Consider the following 18,503-nt stretch of genomic DNA (forward strand, 5'->3'; position numbering starts at 1 on the left):
AGTTCTTAACATCTAACATTGTATCCTGCTGCAGCTGCTGCTCCAATTATCTGGAAGCTACGAGGGCACTGCGAGGACTGTAGTATTACAGTACTGTAGTCAGAGACTGTAGCATTAATCTAGAGTCTTTCCATTGGTAGGGCCAGAGACCAGCTTAAATTAGCTTAAAAGAAAGAATTTAATGACTTGCATTCCTGGGGACAGAGGGTTCAGCTGTCACCAGGACACCCTTACTCTCCCCACATTTTCACTCTGCACTTCTCAAACTGTGGTCCCAGGACTAGCAGCAGTGTCACCTGGTTAGAGACATAGATTCTTAGGAGCAGCCCTCCTGGCTCAGACACCATGGCAGTGGAACCTAGAAACGTGGGTTTTAACTAACCGAGTAATTCTGATATATGCTGTTTGAGGACCACTGGCTTAGCTCTGCTTGGCCTAACTTTGGATCCGCTCTCTTTCCCGGGGCTAGATCTGATGGCCACCCACAGCCCTGTACTCACGTCACCCCGTGTTAGCAACACAAAGAAAAGTTTTCTCCAGCGCAGTATTCATGTATCAATCCCAGGGAAGGTTCTGGTTGGCCCTTTGTGGGTCCCGTGCCCATCCCTGAACTTGCACACACAACTTGCAACCGGAAACCAAATAACAGTGCATCTTTGTGCATTGCCTGGCACCTGGCCTGTAACCCCCGGGTTTAATGAGTGACTCTGACTGGGCCAACTGCCACTGTTGCCCTTTATGGTTTTGTTCCCACAGTCACCAACCCTAAATGAAGTTTTTGGCCTCAGTCTTGGGAAATGAGATATTTAAACTGGTGGTTTCTCAACCCTGGCTCTGCATTAGACTCACCGGCAAGGGTTTTTAAAACATCAAAGCCAAGGTGACATCACCAGAAATCCTGATTCAGTAGTTCTGGGGTGGGGCATTGGAGGTTTTGGAAGGTGATTTTCGAAAGAACTGTGGCACTCTGATTCTGCAAGGAAATGGGAGCCCAGAGAGGGCAAGCAACTGGTCCAAGGTCACATAGCAAGCTGGTAACAGAGCCTAGTCTGGAACCCTGTACGTGGGGCTCTGTGTGCTTCTGGAAACCACCACTCTGTGTGTGTGTCGCTTCTCCGCTCCCCTCTCCTCCCCATGTTGCCGCAGAGCCTGTATGTGGCCAGCTCGTGCCAGCTGAAGCGCCTGGAGTCAGCCAGCTACTCGTCCGTGTGCTCCCATGTGGCCGAGACGTTCCAGGGCAGCGCGGTGGTCAGGGCGTTCCGAGCCCAGGGACGCTTCGTGGATCAGAGCGACACCCGCGTGGATGACAGCCAGAGGGTCAGTTTCCCACGACTGGTGGCCGACAGGTAGGAAGAGGCCGGGGGCAGACAGGACCTTATAATCCCTCTGTGTCCCCGGGGGGTGAGACCTGAGGACGTGCTGTGTGGCTAGATACGTCGAGTGGCCCACCCAGGTCACACAGCCCGTCGGGGACATAGCTGAGGCTTGATCACACAGTCTCTTGGCTTTCACTGTGGGCACATGGAACCTAGCTTGAGACATCCCCAACGGCAAGCGAGCAGGAGTTACGGGAAGAAGCCTCCATTGCCTTGGTGACAAAGCAGCTATATAAGCAACCTCAGCCTGACAAGCTTGGAGCACAGATAGACACAGGTTCAAATCCCAGCTCTGCCACATACTTGCTGGCCAGTCTGCAGCAAGTTACATAACCTCTCTGAGCCTCATTTGTCAAACTGGTCACCCTCGTGGAGTGGCTACAAGGATTAAATACGTAGGCTCATAGGTGAGATTTGTAATATGCCTACTACGTGCCTGGCACTGTGCTGAGCGATTTAGCTGGATTAATTTATTTAATCCTGTTAACCCCACAAGGCAGAGACTGTCTTATAGATGATAAATCGTAGGCGCAGAAAGGTTTGGGAATTTGCCGAAGGTCACACAGCTAAGGCATGGTGGAGCTAGGATTGGGTCCGGGCAGCCTGGTGCCAGAGTATGGAGAGGATCAAGCACACAGTAGGTACTCAATAAATGTGAGTTCCTTTCTGCCCAGGTGCCAGCCATCTGGGGCTCTCAGGCCTGTAACCATGGGCAGTGTCACAATTGTACGTGCCTCCTGGGAGACCTGACCTGCCCCTTCCTGGGGCCCTGGCCTCGGGAAGAGGGACCTTATGAACATTTAAAAAGCACCTACTGTGTGCACAGCATAATGATTTCTGTGCTGTACATGGTGTATCTCATTTAGTCTCATCTGGAATCAGCCAGATATTACTTCATCGTACTGATGGGCTCAAAGAAGAGAAGAGACCCTCCAAGGTCAGCCCGCTAGGGAGTGTTGGAACCGAGGTGGGACTTTGTCCGTTTATTCCTCCCTTAGTTGGCTCACTGAGAACCACCACCTGTCGGAGAGAGTGTGTGCTTTCTGGTGTCAGCCGGGTAGATGTGGCTTCACATCCTGGTGTGTGTTACACGTGGGAAATTAAGCAAGTACCCAACCCTCTGAGCCTCGGCTTCCCCATCTGTCAAATGGGAGCAACAGTAGTCCCTCCCCTTGTGTTAGGAGGATTAGCTGTCGTATGTAGGAGAGCTCAGAGCTCCCTGAGGACTGATTTTTATGTGTTTGATTCACAGCCGTGTCCCCAGAATCTCAAACATGCCTGGCACATAGTAGGTACTCAATGTGTATCTGTTCAATGAGTGAATGGACGAATAGTAGAGGAGGAAGTCAGTAAGAGGGGTACGTATTTATTCATCCATTCAATATATATTTGTTGAGCACCTACTACGTGCTGGGTCCTGTACTAGGTACTGGGGCTCGAGCTGTGAATGAAACAGACGAGGTTGCTGCTGTCGTGGAGTTTGTGATCTGCTGGTAGAGACCAATAATCGGTGGCTGATTAAACGGGTTAGTTACACAGAAATAACTATTGTGAAGGACAGGGCGCTGTAGTCAGGGAAGGCTCTCCCAGGACGGGATGTGTGAGCCGACTTGTGCGTCGAGATGTTGGCCACATGAAGGCCGAGGTCAGGGTTTGGGCCAGAACAGCTCCACGGGGAACAGGGTTTGGCGTATCCCAGGCACAGAAAGCAGCAGCACAGCAAAGCTCTGCTAAGCACCAACACTGTGCCAGGCCCCGAGCCGGGCTCAGGCAAGCAACAGAGGACAGTGTCACCTTCCCCTCCCAGCTCGGGTGGGGCCTGGGTTGCAGAGGCCGTTGTCGGGCATGGGGCTGGTACAACAGTGAGTCCTCATACCCAGAGAAGCAGGTCCCTGCGGACAGTGGCACCCACTAACCCCGCTGCTTCCTGGCTCCCGGTGCAGGTGGCTCGCTGCCAACATGGAACTCCTGGGGAACAGCCTAGTGTTCGTGGCCGCCGTGGGCGCCGTGCTGAGCAAGGCCCACCTCAGCGCCGGCCTCGTGGGCTTCTCTGTCTCCGCTGCCCTCCAGGTACCCGATCCCCCCAACCTGCCTGGGGGGTGCAGGTGGAACCAGAGACAGACAGGCCCCTGAAGGCGGCACCTTCAAAGTCTCGAGTCCAAACTGCCACAGCTCTACAGGGAGAGAAATACAGCTCTACAGGGGCTGGGCTTAGCCGAGGTGACGTTGCTGGACTTGGGGCCAAAGTCTTCCCTCTTGGAGTCTCATGCTCATCTGAAAAATGGGTCAGTTACTCCGTCCCTTCTGATGTCATAAAGACTAGCTGAGACCAAGTATATACTGCAAAGTGCATTTGAGTGCATTGTTAACAGTATGTAATGTCAGGGCATGATACCTATGAAAACATGTATTTAAAACCATGGAAGTAGCATTTGTTATGAAGGAGACATTGTTCTCAGGGCTTTATAAATATTAACTCATGTAACCCCGCCCCTGACCCCCCCAGGGAGGCTATTACCCTCCTTTGACGGTGGAGGCAACTGAGCTTAAGCAGGAAGGAGGGAGAGGACCGAGGTGGGGGGAGGGGGAGGGCATGTTTTCACTGCACTCCCGCAAGGCCTCTCTGCGGAGGTGACTAGGAGCTGTGGCCTGGAGGAAGTAAGGAAACCGCAGGAGGACAGGCCCTGGGGGAAGGGGGGACAGCAAGAAGGCAGAAGTGGCGGGAGAGGAGGGCAGGGCCGGACCCCTCACTGCTCACAGGCCCCGGGGCAAGCTCAGAGCAGTTCCAAGTGTGACGGGCACTCAGGCGAGGCCCAGGCCCTCCGGGGAAGCTGTCAGAATGGAACCAGCCGGCCTGGGTCCTGCTGGGTGTCCTTGGGAGGGCCACACACCCTCTCTGGTCCTGTCTCCCCACCTGTACAAGACAGTTCAGACAAGCTGGTGTCTGGTTCTACTGAAGGAATGTCAGGGTCTTGTGGGTGGCAGCCAAATCCCATCCCCCGTGCCCTGGTCCCCAGACTGCCCCAGTCCTGCATCTTTGCTCCCCTGGGTCTGCCAGCCGGGCCGATGCCAGCCCTTGGGCACCCTTGCTGAACTCAGCCCCCGGGGGGGGGTCTTCTTGCACCAGGTGACCCAGACGCTGCAGTGGGCTGTTCGCAGCTGGACAGACCTAGAGGGCAGCATCGTGTCGGTGGAGCGGATGAAGGACTACGCGCGGACGCCCAAGGAGGTGATGGGGGAGACGGGGCAGGGCTTGTGCCCCGGGCGGGACCTACAAGGCAGGGCAGTGGGCCCAGGTTGACATCTGCTGTGGGCTTTGGGGTCTGCCCCCTTATCTCCCCACACTCAGCCCTACTGCTGTGGGCCAGAGTCACAGCCAGGGTGGCAGCAGTGGTTAGGAGCCTGCCCTATGGCGCCAGCTCAAACCCTGGTTGCTTTGCTTCCTAGCTCTCAGATAAAAGATTAAATGGAGCCACCACCAGCATTTTTTACTCTACCAGCTATGTGTTCCTAGCACTGCTATATCCCACGCCCTGTCTTGTGTAATTCTGTAACGACCCTATAACATAGCAATAAATATGCCCATTTTGCAGAAGAGGAAACTGAGGCTCAGAGAGGCGGGCCATCTTGTGAAAACCCTTGTAGGAAGGTCTCTCTGACCCAGTGTCCCCTCCTGCTCCAGGCCCCCTGGAGGCTGCCCACCTGCGCGGCTCGGCCCCCCTGGCCTCGCGGCGGGCAGATCGAGTTCCGGGGCTTTGGGCTGAGATACCGACCCGAGCTCCCGCTGGCCATACGGGACGTGTCCTTCAAGATCCACGCGGGAGAGAAGGTGAGCAGTTCTCCGGAAACGTCCTCTTCACGGATGACAGACCCGAGGGTCCCAGGTTCCAGGCCCTGAGCTCCAGCCACCTCCGCAGTGTCCCCACCTCCGATCCCCCACACCCTCAGATCCTCGTCCCCCACAAGCCTGCTTCCATGTGGTGGCCGCTCAGGAAGAGGTGTCCCCCGATGAGGAGTCCATTCCTACCTTCCTTCTTCCTGTAACATTTACTGAACACCTAGTATGTGCTGGGGAAGATGCTAAATGTTCCACAGACATTATCCAGTTGGAATGGGGGGGTGGTTCCCGGCTTTGCCCTGGGTGGCCTGGGGCAAGTCACTTCATGTCTCAGTCCCAGTTTGCCCATCTGTAAAATGGGAATAATAATGTCGGCCTCATGGAGTTGCTGTGAAGTTGGAGTTGACACATACTAAGTGCCTGGCTCATGCCAAGTGCTACAGGATATTTACTAATGCTTTTATTAATTATTTACATTTTACCTCTCACGACAATCCTACAAGGCAGGTGCGAGTATTATCCCATTTTACAGATGCCCAGTCAGGCCCCTGCACTAAAGCCCTCTCCACCGTCCCCCGCTACAGACACTTCCTCCCTGTCACCCTCACTGTCCCCCCTCCAGGCTCCCAACAGCTCCTGCCTCAGCGCTTCTGATCTGTTCTCCTGGGGCTTTATCAGCATGAATGACCCAGCACGTCATTCCCTTGCTCAAAGCCTTCCAGCTCCCAGCTTCCCGCAGCGGAAAGTCTGAATTTCTGAGCTTGCCATTCAAGGCCCTGCCCAGCTCCCTACCTCACTCATCGCTCTGCCAGGGCTTAGCCAGCACGTGTGGAGCAGCTGCTTCTGGGCACAGGGTGCCGTAAACTCAACAAGCTTCTGCTCTTGCAAACACGCTGGGTGGGGTTTACCTGGAGTCCTCCCCCTTCCTGAACTCCTGCTCATCCTTGAATACTCCACTCAGGTATCCCCTCCTCCATGCAGCCTTCTCTGATTACCCCAGTCAAGTCCCACCCAGGGTCCCCCGAACCCTCTGGGCTGTGGCCTGCCTTCTTCTGGCCGGACCTGGGCAGAGCCAGCCCTGCCCTCCTTCCTCCTGGCAGGTGGGCATCGTTGGCAGGACGGGGGCTGGGAAGTCCTCCCTGGCCGGGGGCCTGCTGCGGCTCCAGGAGGCAGCTGAGGGCGGGGTCTGGATCGACGGGGTTCCCATTGCCAACGTGGGGCTGCACACGCTGCGGTCCAGGATCACCATCATCCCTCAGGTGAGGCTGGGGGGGGAGGGGGGCGCGGCATAAGTGGGAGGCATGCTTGGGGTCTGCTCTGACCTGCCGCTCGCTGCCAGGACCCCATCCTGTTCCCCGGCTCTCTGCGGATGAACCTGGACCTACTGCGGGAGCACACGGACGAAGCCATCTGGGCGGCCTTGGAGACCGTGCAGCTCAAGGCGCTGGTGGCCAGCCTGCCGGGCCAGCTGCAGTACGAGTGCGGCGAGGAGGGCGAGGACCTCAGGTAGGGTCCCCCACCACGGCCTGCACCGGCAGGGGGGTGGGGCGGATGGCCAGGCTCTGCCCCAGGGCACTGCCGCCCCCGTTCTCCTAATAATGACAAGTCACTGATCTGCAATTCCAAACTCCAGCGCAGTCTCCGACTACCAAGTTTCTCTTTCCCAAATTAGCTTCCTAAATTTATTTGGTGGCAAAACCCACCCTCGACTGATGTGAGGCTACTTATAGTCTTTCGTTATCCCGCTCAGTATTTAAGTATTTAGTTTGCTACAAAAATACCGTGTTTGACGTTGGGCACTAACCTCATACCCACTGGGGCTGTAAGTAACGTACGGTGTATGCCTTTTTAAAAAAAAATTTTTTAAATGTGGAAAAATACACACAAAATTAAACATCTCTATATTATAGAAATTGGCAAACAAAATTTTAAAAACTTAGCCATCTCAACCATTTTTAAGTGTACAGTTCAGTAGTGTTAGGTACAGTCACACTGTTGTACAACAGAATAAACTATGTCTCCATCAAATAACTCCCCATATCCCCCTGGCAGGCACCATGCTCTTTTCTGTCTCCGAGTCTGATCACTCTAGATACCTCATATAAGTAGAATCATACGTTATTTGTCTTTTTGTGACCACTTTATTTCACTCGGCTTGATGTCCTTGTGCCTTACCCACGGAGCATGAGTCAGAATTTCCTTCCTTTTTAAGACTGAGTAATCCATTACCTGGATAGATCCCCTCGCACTTGTCCGTCCTTCTGTCCGTGGCTGTCTGGGTTGTGTCCACCTAGCGCTGCTGCGCTCCTAGGTGTACAGGTTGTGCCTTTTTATAAACCAAGATGTTCTGGACTCATGAACCCGTCTGCCCCTGAGCGCCTGGGGAAGGTGACGGTTTCCGGCACTAGTGACAATGTCACTGGAGGGGTGAGAGCATGCACACCAGGCTCCCCACTTACTCTCCTGTGCCTCAGTTTCCTCATCTGTGAAATGAGAATAAAAGCACCTACCGACCTGTGCCAGGATTAAGTGACTTACATTAAGTGTAAAGTTGTCCAAATGGTGCCCAACACACAGGAAACACTATTTAATCCTCAGAGCCACACTCTCGCATTCCAATTTCACAGAGTTGGAATCTGTGCCCGAGACTTGCCGGGGGCCCCCAGCTTGTAGGTGGTGAGGCTGGGGCCGGGCCCGGCCACCCTGACACCTGCACGGCCATCTTAGGTTCTGATTGTCACGAGAGACGTGCTTGGTGGAAGGGGTTGCCGCGCCGGGAGGCAGAGCATGGCGGGAAACGGCCCAGCCATGGGGGGGCCAGTTCCCATCACTGGCCGCATGACCTTGAATCTCAACCTCCCCCCTGTAATTAGGGGAAACTGCTTCATGTTACGGGCTTGCCTGTGACAAGCAGACGCTTATATGACTTATCTCCACACTCAGCGAGGAAGTGCCCATTAATAGCACAGATTCTGGACTCAGAGGACCTGGGTTCAAATGCTGGATCCACCATTAACTTTGGGACCTTGGACAAGCCACCTGCCTGCTCTGTACCTGCTTCCCCCTCTCAAGAGAAGAGCAATATCTACTTTTGCAGTCACTTTGAGGACTGAGCCAATCTATACACAAGCACTTAGCATGTGTCTGGCACATGGTGAAGCCCACAGAATAGAAATAGCCATGAATACAAAGTAGCCCTGTCACAGGCGGGGAAACTGAGGCACTAAGGGTTTGAATGATTTGCCTAACATCAGCCTGCTCACAGACGGCAGGACGGGGGTTCCCACCTGCCCTGCAGACCGCAGACCCCACTGTGGGGTGCACACACGGCACCCTGTTTCTGCGCTGTTCCACACCCACGTGTGAGCACACCCTGGAGGTCGTGAAGTTCAGGCACACGAACGTCCGGCCTGATTGTCCCCCTGTTCCCAGTGTGGGTCAGAAGCAGCTCCTGTGTCTGGCACGTGCCCTTCTCCGGAAAACCCAGATCCTCGTCCTGGACGAGGCGACGGCTGCCGTGGACCCCGGCACGGAGCGGCAGATGCAGGCGTCCCTCGGGCGCTGGTTTGCCCGGTGCACCCTGCTGCTCATCGCCCACCGCCTGCGCTCGGTGATGGACTGCGCCCGGTAAGGTCCCGGCCACAGGGCTCAGGGCGTAGAGCTGGAGGGGCCCTGAAGGGGCCACGTGCCCCGCACATGTTCCGACCCGTCTGCTGGGGTCAGGAAGCCGCACAGAAAGCGGGACTTCTGGGGACCAAACCTCAGCCCAGATACGCCGAGCGCTCAGAGCTGCCGTGTGCCTGGGCTGGTGGCCAAGCACCACCCCGTGTCCCTCTCTCCTGCAGGGTACTGGTCATGGACGAGGGGCAGGTGGCAGAGAGCGGCAGCCCGGCCCAGCTGCTGGCCCAGAAGGGCCTGTTCTACAGGCTGGCCCAGGAGTCAGGCCTGGTCTGAGCCAGGCCCCCTCAGCCGTCCCCACCTGCAGCGCCCTGGAGAGGCCAGTGACCTGGGCGTCATCGGTGGCTCCACTCGATCTTGAGTCTAGACCCCTCTTTGCTCTCTGGGAGGAAAACAGCGGAGAAAGCGGCTGATTATCACAGAGCGTCAGACTGCGGAAGACACGGGGCCCCCAGCCCTGTCCACCTGGTGCCAGCGTCGCAGTGGCTCTCAGCCTGGACTCACCTGGGGCACAAGGACATGCCTGGGCCTGGCTCCCCCCCACCATTCTACCAGCGTGCCTAGGGCTGGGGGTGGTGTGTGTACTTTTTACAATTTAACCCTTTTGTTCTGGGATAATCCCAGATTCATATACAAGTTGTAAGAAGTAATACAGAGATACCCTTTGGCCCATTTCTTCCACAGGTGACCTCTCGCACAGCTCTAGCCAATATCACAGCGAGGCTGAGGACAGTGACACAGTACACCCGTCTGTTCAGACTTCCCACTTGCACGCATTTGTATTTAATTCTACAGAGTTGCATCACATGCCCAGGCACCCCTCACCACAGTGAGAGCACAAAATCGCCCATCCCCCCGTAAGGATCCCCCGTGTGGCCGTTTTTCCACCACACCCACCTCCCTCCCCCCATCCCTCCCATCCCGAGCATCGGCTGACCGGTTCTCTGTCGGGGCCTGGCTCCCCCATCTGACTCCAGTGCCAGGAGGACCCAGAGCCACTGCCCGAGCCTCCTGCTGCTCTGCCCGCCCCCCGCCCCCCACCCCGAGATGAGCCCCAAGGACACACCCAGGTTCCCCGCGGCCCTCTCTGGGCAGGGCAAGTACCTTGCGCATGTTCTGTTCCCAACACTGAACGGAGGAGCCAGGACACCGCAGCCCCACCGGGAGACAATGCCCAGGACTTGGCTCCTGTCATCCATGGGGTTGCTAAAGGCCACACGTCACCTGCTTGGGGGAGCCAGAATGTTTCTGTTCATGCTTCTGCTGCAGCCGCCACCAGAGCTGCCTTCATACACCAGAGAGCGCGTGTGGGCCACGGTGGGCGGCACGTGGGAGCCGGTGCCTGCGAGTCCTGTTACCGGGGCTGCTGTTGAGCCCGCACCACGGTGGCCGGGACACCAGCCAGCAGGGCCACCGGGCCATTAAGTCCCCCGCCATGGGCTCTGGCCAGCAGGCCCGGCGGGCGGGTGGAACACAGTGAGACCCAGCAAGGCCACACAGACCTTCCTGGGCCAGCGCTGCCCCAGGGGGCTCTTCATCCTCGCCACATCCACCTGTCACTGCAACACACAACCGCGCCAGACGCCGCTGTGAACACCTGCCGCAGGCCCTCCAGCCGGCCCTCGCCACCAGAGGGGGAAGCACCAGCAACTGGGCTGCTCCGGTGAGGAAGGTGCTACCATCACGCCATTTTCACGGATGACCTATGATTAGGCCATGAGGCCCCGTGGACAGATAAGGAAACCGAGGCAGGGTATAAGGCGTCTCTGCCCTGGGCCATCTGGCTTCACAGCCCACGACCTTACCGTCGGGCCACGTGGCCCGTTCCCGAGCTCCAGGACATTAGCTCTCCGACAACTGGATTCCCCTCTGGAATCCCACCATGGGGACAGAGGTGGGAAGGGGTTTCCTTTCCTCCCTGAGCACAGGGACTCGCATATGTCTGTCCACCGCGTTTCCCCAGCACCTGGCGCAGCGCACAGGCTCAGCAACTGTGGCTTGTGTCACAGGAGGGACAGATGAGTGACCACCGTGTGTGAAGGTGTCCTCGGGGCCGGGCACGGTGCTGGGTGCCTTTCCTGACCTGCTTTCATCCTCACGACCAGCCATCCACAGCCCCGGCCACACTGACGAGGAAACCGCGGCCCTGGAAGGGCACGTTCCCGAGAGGCCACAGTGACTCCAACATCAGCACAGGGCTCTGTCCCCGGCAGAGCAGCCCGTCACTACTGCGTGCCACGTGCCACGTGCCATGTGCCCGCGCTCTCGGGCGGGGATTCAGCACTCATGGAGCTGCCATTCTGGAACAGACAGGGAAGAGGGAGGAGCCTGGAAGAACAACATGGAGGCGCAGGTGGTAGCCAGAGGAGGGTGCTGGGGACAGAGACAGCAGGGAGCCGGGGGACCGACAGAGCAGCTGCTTATTTTCACGGGATCCCCCCGGCTGCCGGGCTGAGAGCAGACCGTGGGTGGGGGCGGCTGGAGGCAGGAGCACCCCGATGCCCCAGCCCAGCACCCACCCGGGAACTCCCAGGGACGTGCTCAGGATCTGACCCGGGATGTGAATGCTCAGGCTCAGGCTCTGAGACAGAAACACATCTCACGTGTAAAATTAAGACCCACCCCACCCCCACCTGCAGATCCAAATATTACTAATTCCAACGGTCATGGTCTCACGAGCTTCTTACTGAGCATCTCGTACTGTGGTCCCTGACATAGGCCAACAACGTCAATCAGGGACAGCCACACCCGAGGGAAAACTGGCAGTGCTAAAACGTCCCACCCGCTCGTGGACTTGGGGTGTGGCTGTAGGGGGTGGCTGAAGCGGTGGCTGCCACATACGGCCATCCCTCACCGCCCAGCACACCGGATTCAATGTCAGAAACCCAACACCTGAGTCTCACTACCTCACTGGCCAAAACTCGGAAGGCACGTCAGTCAGCACAGGGAGGAAGACTCCTCCTCCACAGGCTCCCGGCTCCCTCTGTGGCTTGGCCGAGGCCACGCGACTCCTTTGGGCCCACGGGCTGTGAGTGGAGCCGCCCCGCGTCACTCCTGCTCTGAGCTGCGGAGAGCCGGTGTGCGCCGCCCATTCTCCCTTCCAGTGTCAGAAGACCAGGACAGGCCAGATCCGCGGCCACGTTGAAAACAGCTACCCCGGAGAGCGCCTGACCCTCACCCAGAACCGCAGGAGCAAGAAACAAACCCTGCATCTCCTGAGATTTCACAGCTGATTTGTTACCGCAGCACAGCCTCACCCATCCTGACGCGAAGGGATTTGCAAGAGTCATTCTGGGCACGTGGGATTTGCAATCAGGTGCAGGAACCTGACCTAGGCCACACGGACCACACACACCACTGCTCAATTCTGCAATAGCCCCACGAGGGAGGTAGGATCAGCCTCCTTTTACAGACAGAGCAACCAAGGCACAGGGGCTAAGTGACCAGGGTCACATGATGAGCAAATGACAAAGCAGGACCCGGCCTAGGTCTATCGGACCCCGAAGCCCTCACGGTGTCCCCCTTGTCGTAGTGCTGTCCCCCCCCCCCACTAAACCCCACCCGATCCCCGGCCTCTAGATGCGCCGTTTCTGACAACCGACAACAGCCCCCGCTAGAGGTGACGCATTTGCCAACGGGAAAGAAGAGAAGCAGACAGGAAGGTGCCACCTCCTGACTCTACCAGAGGACAGGGCTGGAACCTCTGCCACTGCCCCAAAGAAAATGGAACAGTCATTTAGAAAGAAATAAAATATATATATTTTTTTACTGCAAATGTTCCCATTTCCAGTGTAAGTCGTTACAAAAAGACGTCGCCCCCACCCCCCAAAAAACTTGCTTTATCTAATGTGAAAGAATGATATAACTTACAAAAAAATAAATATTTCCGCCTCAAAGAAAGATGCGCTCTGGGTTTGCAGTCAGCACAGTAATTCAGAGCGAGTGGACGCGGGGGCCGCACTCGGCTCGCGCTGCGGCCTGGGTCTCACTTTGTTCTCCCACCGAGACACCTGAGCACAGGATCGCAGGACTCTGCTCCTCCGTTTGGTTCCAGGAACACGGGGACCAAGTGTCCAATGCAGGCCTGGCTTTCAGCTATTCCTTGGGGATGCTGCCCGCTGGCCTAATCCTTCCTTCCAAGAAAGTAAAGTCCTGAGACCGTGTTTCTCCCAGGAGCAGTACTTAAAAAAAAAAAGAAAAAATCATTGATATTCAAGGATGGGTTCTCTTCTGGTCCTTAGAAGAGAATTCGTAACTAAACGTCAAGTTCTCTGCCGCGCTGCCCCTTGGCAGCTAACCGGATGCCAATGCTGAGAAATGAAAATCTAAAAACGAGGAGAAGCCTCAAAGGGACTCTTTTTGGTACCAACTGGGCATACGTGGGAGGTACGTCGTGCTCTTTGCTCCGGATGTGTCATAGCCACTGGCAAACCTTCCTCTCTCGGGCACCTGGAGGAGGACAGGAAAGAGGCTGGGGTGGGGGAGGGAGGGGAAGGCTGGAGTGTGGGCCAGGCGAGCCCAAGCTGGGCAGTCGGCCCTAAGGGACAAGCCCCCGGCCCGGTGTCCGCTAGTCCAGCCAAGTCCCTTCGATGAGGACAGGTGTGTGGGTACACAAGGCCACGTCCGGCCTCCGAAGCGAGCCGAGCGGAGGCAGCTCTGGGAGGTCGGTCCCCAGCGTCTAAGCCCAGGAAGACCAGATGTTGGCAGGACAACCATCCAGACCCTTGGGACACTGCCCAGCGGGGAGAGTGACTTGCACCAGGCAGCCCCGAGGAAAGGAAGCTTTCTGGGCAGAACCAGGCAAGGACGTTGGGGAGCTGGAGGGCCAGGAGCCGCTCGAAGACTCGGAATCCACAGACTTTGGCTGGATTTGGTCACTAGCATGTTCTATGCAACTGATTCCTCTGGCCATCTGGCCACCGAAACCTCCCTGAAGGAAGCAGCAGGGGCACGAGCCTGCACTCCTGGAGCGTGAGAGCACGCGTGTGTGTTTCCAAAGGGTGCCAGAGGCAAGGGGGTGCGTGTTTCGGGTGGGGTACATCTCCGTCTCTCTCCTGTGTCTTCACGGCCGATTCCAGGAAGGCGGCCTGATGGTGGCTGCGACTGCTTTGGATGAGTTTTGGTTTTCTGTTTTTTTGGTTTCAGTATAGACGGCTCGGTTTCCCAAGGATGCTGACGTCCCTGCACACGGGCACACTGGCCCTGCAGTTCTGACCAGACGTGCCAGCTCTAGGGCTCACGCCAAGCCGGCATCTTTGGCCATGCTGTAGAACAGTCCTCTCTGCTGCAGGAGGTCGGAGGGGGCACCACACTCCCGGATTTCTCCTTTGTCCAGGACGATCACCCTGCAGGAGAGGTTCAGACATGAGGGCAGGAAAGGGCTTGGTACCCTGTGGCCCTGGCAGCCCACCGGGGCAAGCCACTGCTTTGGGTCGGGCCCCTAACGACTTCTGCTAGGACTGGTGCAGTAGTCCTCCCGCAGGCTGCCCATCCTCACTCCCTATTTCTGGTCGATGTCAAATTCCTATGAGGCTATGTCCTTAATCTCTACCCCCAGCCATCAATAATGGTGGGAACAGGAATGATGACAACAGTGTCAATTATTCACATTCATTGTTCCATTACACTCAGAACAAAAGAAAAAGATCTTACCATAGTCTACCATACGGGTCAGCAACCTTAAAAGGGCCAGATAGTAAATATTTTAGGCTCTGTGGGCCCTGTGGTTTCTGTTACAACCCCCCATCTCTGTTGTATCTACAGTGTGAACACAGCCAGAGATGACAGGAAGACAGATAGGCATGGATGGCTGTGTGCCAACAAAACTTTATCATAAAAATAGGCAGGGGACTGGATTTGGCTTATGGGCCAGAGTTTGCCGACCCCTGACACACAAAGTCCTGTAGGATCTAACACAGCCCACATCTGACCTCATTTCTATGTCCCCCTGGAACTCAAAAGTGCCAACATAGCACCTGTCACACAGTAGGTACTCAGTGATCTTTTAAAAACAGCATGTCACTCTTTTGCTTAAAATGTTCCCATGGCGTTACAGTGCTCTTAGAACAGGTGCCAAATTCTCACTGTGGATACGTGGCACTCTAAGATCTAGTCTTCCAGCCTCCTCTCCTACCACTGTCCCCTCCGTTCCAACCTCCAGGCCCACTGCCCTCCTGTTAGCCTCCAAATTCAGTAATTGCGTTCCCATTTTGGGGCCTTTACCCTGGGCTGTGCCCTCCGCCTAGAATGTTCTTCCTTTAGATCAAAGGTTGGCAAACTGTGGCCCACAGGCCCAATCTGGCCCACTGCTTGTCTTTATGAATAAAGTTTTATTAGAACACAGCCACACTTACTCGTTTGCGTCCTGCCTACGGCTGCTTTCATGCTACAGCATCAGAGTTGCGCAGCTGTGGCAGAGACCAGATGGCCCACGAGGCAGAAACCATCCTGGCCCTTCACAGAAAAAGGTGCTGATCTCTGTCCTGGATCTTCCAGAAGGTGACTCAGCTCAAATGTCACCTCAGAGAGGCCTAAGCTGACCACCCACATTACACTGAGAACCCTCAAGACCCTGGCCCCAGGGCCACGTGGTGACTTGTGTGGGCTGCTGTCTCCACATAAGATAAAAGTGCTAGCATAATCACTATTTCATGCCGTCTGGATTGTATTTATTTCTTGTCTTCTGATTTTTAAAAGAAAATAAAACATTTCCATGGGTCCAGGCACTGTGCCTCTGGTGCCCAGGGGACGCCCTGGCCCTGCCTGTCCTCACCACCCATCCTCTTGGTAGATCTCCTTCCTCGCACTCACGTCCCTCGGGAACCACGCTGACTTCTTACTCGGTTCACTGTCTGTCTCTCCCACCTAAGCTGCTCTGTCCCCGAGGCAGGTCCCTTGTCTGACAGCACCCTGTAGAGTCCCCGGTGCCGGGAACAGTTCCAGGAACGCGGCAGGGCCGCCACACAGCTACGCTGACCGCGTGAATGACTGGCTGATGCCCGAGATACCTGGGACCACCTGGGATAAAGACAGGATGGGCCCCTGGTGCTGTCACTAGGCACAAGGACAGTGTTGGGTGCAGGAACGAGGGGGTCAGTAAGCTGCACCCCCAAGCCCAGGGCATCACCTCGTGTAGTCCATGATGGTGTTGAGCCGGTGAGCGATGGTGAGCACGGTGCACTCCTCGAACTGCGTCCGGATGGTGGACTGAATGAGGTCGTCCGTTTCCAGGTCCACGGCCGCCGTGGCCTCGTCCAACACGAGGATCTTCGTCTTCCTCAGCAGGGCCCGGGCCAGGCACAGGAGCTGGCGCTGCCCAACGCTTGAGCGGAAGAAAAAGACCAGGAGATAGTGTCAGACCGCCCTGGCCCTGGGCTGGGGGAAGGGGAAGACACATTGCGTTGCTTGGACGGGAGCGCGCAGCCACCGCCCACGTGCGCGCCGTGGCAGACACCGCCCAGCAGTCAGAACCCGGCTCCTGTCACTCGAGAAGCTGGCTCAGAGCCAGCCTCGGCTCGGGGCTCAGAGGTGATGCTCACAGTATTTGCCCAGGTCAGGGCGGGTGACGTGGCGGTTAGCACAAACGGCCCCACGTCCACGCGTTCCTATCCAACCACAGAGCGGTGACAGCTGACCCTGGACGCAGCCACGTGCCCCGCTTTGGTGGACAGGAAGCCGGCAGACCTGGGGCTCGCAGAGGCTCGCCCTGGGAACGCACACCAGGGCTCGCTCAGTCTCGCGCCTCTGCCGTCGCCGAAACGACGCGCCCGTGCTGGTCTGCCGGGGGATCAGGGACACATGGGGCACACCCCCATTGCCCCAGCTGAGGCCAAGCAGGTCAGCCAACAGCCGCTGGCCCCCAGACACGTGCGTGAGCCCAGCCACGTCCAGCAGGGCCACCTGCTGGCTGCCCTCGCGTGTGGCCAACGACCACTGCCGTGCTGCCGAACGGGAGTGAAGGTTTGCAGCTGGCTGTCACAGACAGGGATGGCTGAACCGGGTCCTAACTAACAACACCGGAGCAGGACCCCGGAGGTTCCCCGCTGTGCCAGGCGTTAATGCTTCAGGTGCTGGATCAGGGGCAGATCCCAGGGACCCGGGAGAAGGGGCGGTGCATCGGGCTGGGAGGGCTCTGAGCTGTGGTGTCCCCAGCTGGGAGGGAGCCTTTCGAGACTCTCACAGCCAACAGCCACGCTCAAGCAAATGCAGCAGGTGTAAGAAAGGAGATGTATTGGCCATCCTGCTTATTACACCTCGTGGTGAGAAGAGGCCAGACTGAAACCCATTTTACAGACACAGAAACTGAGGCTCCAGCAGGTGAAGGGACAGACGGCTCATGCATGGCAGAACTGGGGCTCAAATCCAGGTCCGACACAGATACAAGAGGACAGAATCTTCAAACGCCCCAACCGAGGTGGCGCCTAGAACACCTTGCCCAGTGTCACCCTGCGCAGCCCCCGCCTACCTCAGGTTCTCCCCGCCCTCCGCACACTCGTGGTCCAGCTTGTCGGGAAGGGAGGACACGAAGCCCTTCAGGTGCGCCAGCTCCAGGGACGTCCAGACCTCTTCGTCTGAGTACTGGCTGAACGGGTCCAGGTTCATGCGGAGGGAGCCCGAAAACAAGACGGGGTCCTGTTCAGAGAGAAGACAGCGGAGGGCCCGTGACGCCTGCGTCACGCTGGACGTGGCCCGAGTGAGGAGGTGCTGCACAGAAAGTTCTGGCCAGAACTGCTGACGAGGGGGATTCGGAGTGCCGCAGAATCGCTATTTCTGGAGATGTTAATGACGGGGAAACAAGGTCCGGAAAAGCCTGGGTTAAGCAGAGTAAAACAGATGTCTTCTCTGCAGAACTTCCCAGAGCCTTCGATACACACAGGAGCTGGGAACCTTCCAGAAAGGAGGCACGGCATGTGTACCTCCAAATCATAAAGTACTGTGGATCCCCTCCCTGTCTCCCAACTCCAAAAGAAATTCTTATAATACACTTTAGGGAACATTACACTAAAAGGCAACATGTTAAAAAATCACTACCTATGTAGCGGTCCTCAACCTTTGTGGCACCAGGGACCAGTTTCATGGAAGATAATTTTTCCATGGACAGGGGTGGTGGGGGGATGGTTTGTTTTGGGATGATTCAAGTAAGATGTTCACTTGCCACTCACTGATAGGGTTTTGATGTAAGTCTACAAGCAAACGATTTATTATGGTCTCTGTGCACTCAGACCTCTGTGCTAATGAAAATCTGTATTTGCAGCCGCTCCCCAGCACTAGCATCACTCAGCTCCACCTCAGATCAAGAGGCATTAGATCCTCATGAGGAGCTGCAACCTAGACTCCTCGCATGCGCGGTTTACAGTGGGGTTCCTGCTCCTATGAGAATCTAACGTCACCACTGATCTGACAGGAGGCGGAGCTCAGGCAGTGATGTGAGCCACGGGGAGCGGCTGTAAACACAAAGGAAGCTGCGCTCACTCACATCCTGCTGTGTGGCCCAGTTCCCAACAGGCCACAGACCAGTACCAGTCTGTGACGTGGGGCTTGGGGACCACAGAACTGTAGAAATTGGTCTAGAAAATTCTTATTTGTTCTTAGAAGGGTTAGAGATCCTCAGT

General features: G+C 56.5%; 2 protein-coding genes across 2 annotated transcripts in view; one reads left to right on the forward strand and one right to left on the reverse strand.

Annotated features, from left to right (window-relative positions):
- ABCC6 (ATP binding cassette subfamily C member 6) overlaps window positions 1-12,716 on the forward strand; it is a 50,174-nt gene extending 37,458 nt beyond the window's left edge. The window contains exons 24-31 of the mRNA XM_069486885.1: window positions 1,147-1,346; window positions 3,320-3,446; window positions 4,504-4,605; window positions 5,059-5,205; window positions 6,315-6,473; window positions 6,554-6,720; window positions 8,647-8,841; window positions 9,060-12,716. Of these exons, the coding sequence (XP_069342986.1) occupies window positions 1,147-1,346; window positions 3,320-3,446; window positions 4,504-4,605; window positions 5,059-5,205; window positions 6,315-6,473; window positions 6,554-6,720; window positions 8,647-8,841; window positions 9,060-9,168 (1,206 nt within the window). The 3' untranslated portion in view covers window positions 9,169-12,716. The remainder of the gene's footprint in view (window positions 1-1,146; window positions 1,347-3,319; window positions 3,447-4,503; window positions 4,606-5,058; window positions 5,206-6,314; window positions 6,474-6,553; window positions 6,721-8,646; window positions 8,842-9,059) is intronic.
- Window positions 12,717-16,014: 3,298 nt separating this feature from the next.
- Window positions 16,015-18,503, reverse strand: part of ABCC1 (ATP binding cassette subfamily C member 1 (ABCC1 blood group)) — a 117,101-nt gene continuing 114,612 nt past the window's right edge. The window contains exons 29-30 of the mRNA XM_069486886.1: window positions 17,357-17,523; window positions 16,015-16,213 (exon numbers count right to left, since the gene is read on the reverse strand). Coding sequence (XP_069342987.1) covers window positions 16,015-16,213; window positions 17,357-17,523 — 366 coding nt within the window. The remainder of the gene's footprint in view (window positions 16,214-17,356; window positions 17,524-18,503) is intronic.

This window comes from Eulemur rufifrons, chromosome 14 (genome assembly GCF_041146395.1).
Source record: "Eulemur rufifrons isolate Redbay chromosome 14, OSU_ERuf_1, whole genome shotgun sequence".
NCBI classification, from domain to species: domain Eukaryota; kingdom Metazoa; phylum Chordata; class Mammalia; order Primates; family Lemuridae; genus Eulemur; species Eulemur rufifrons.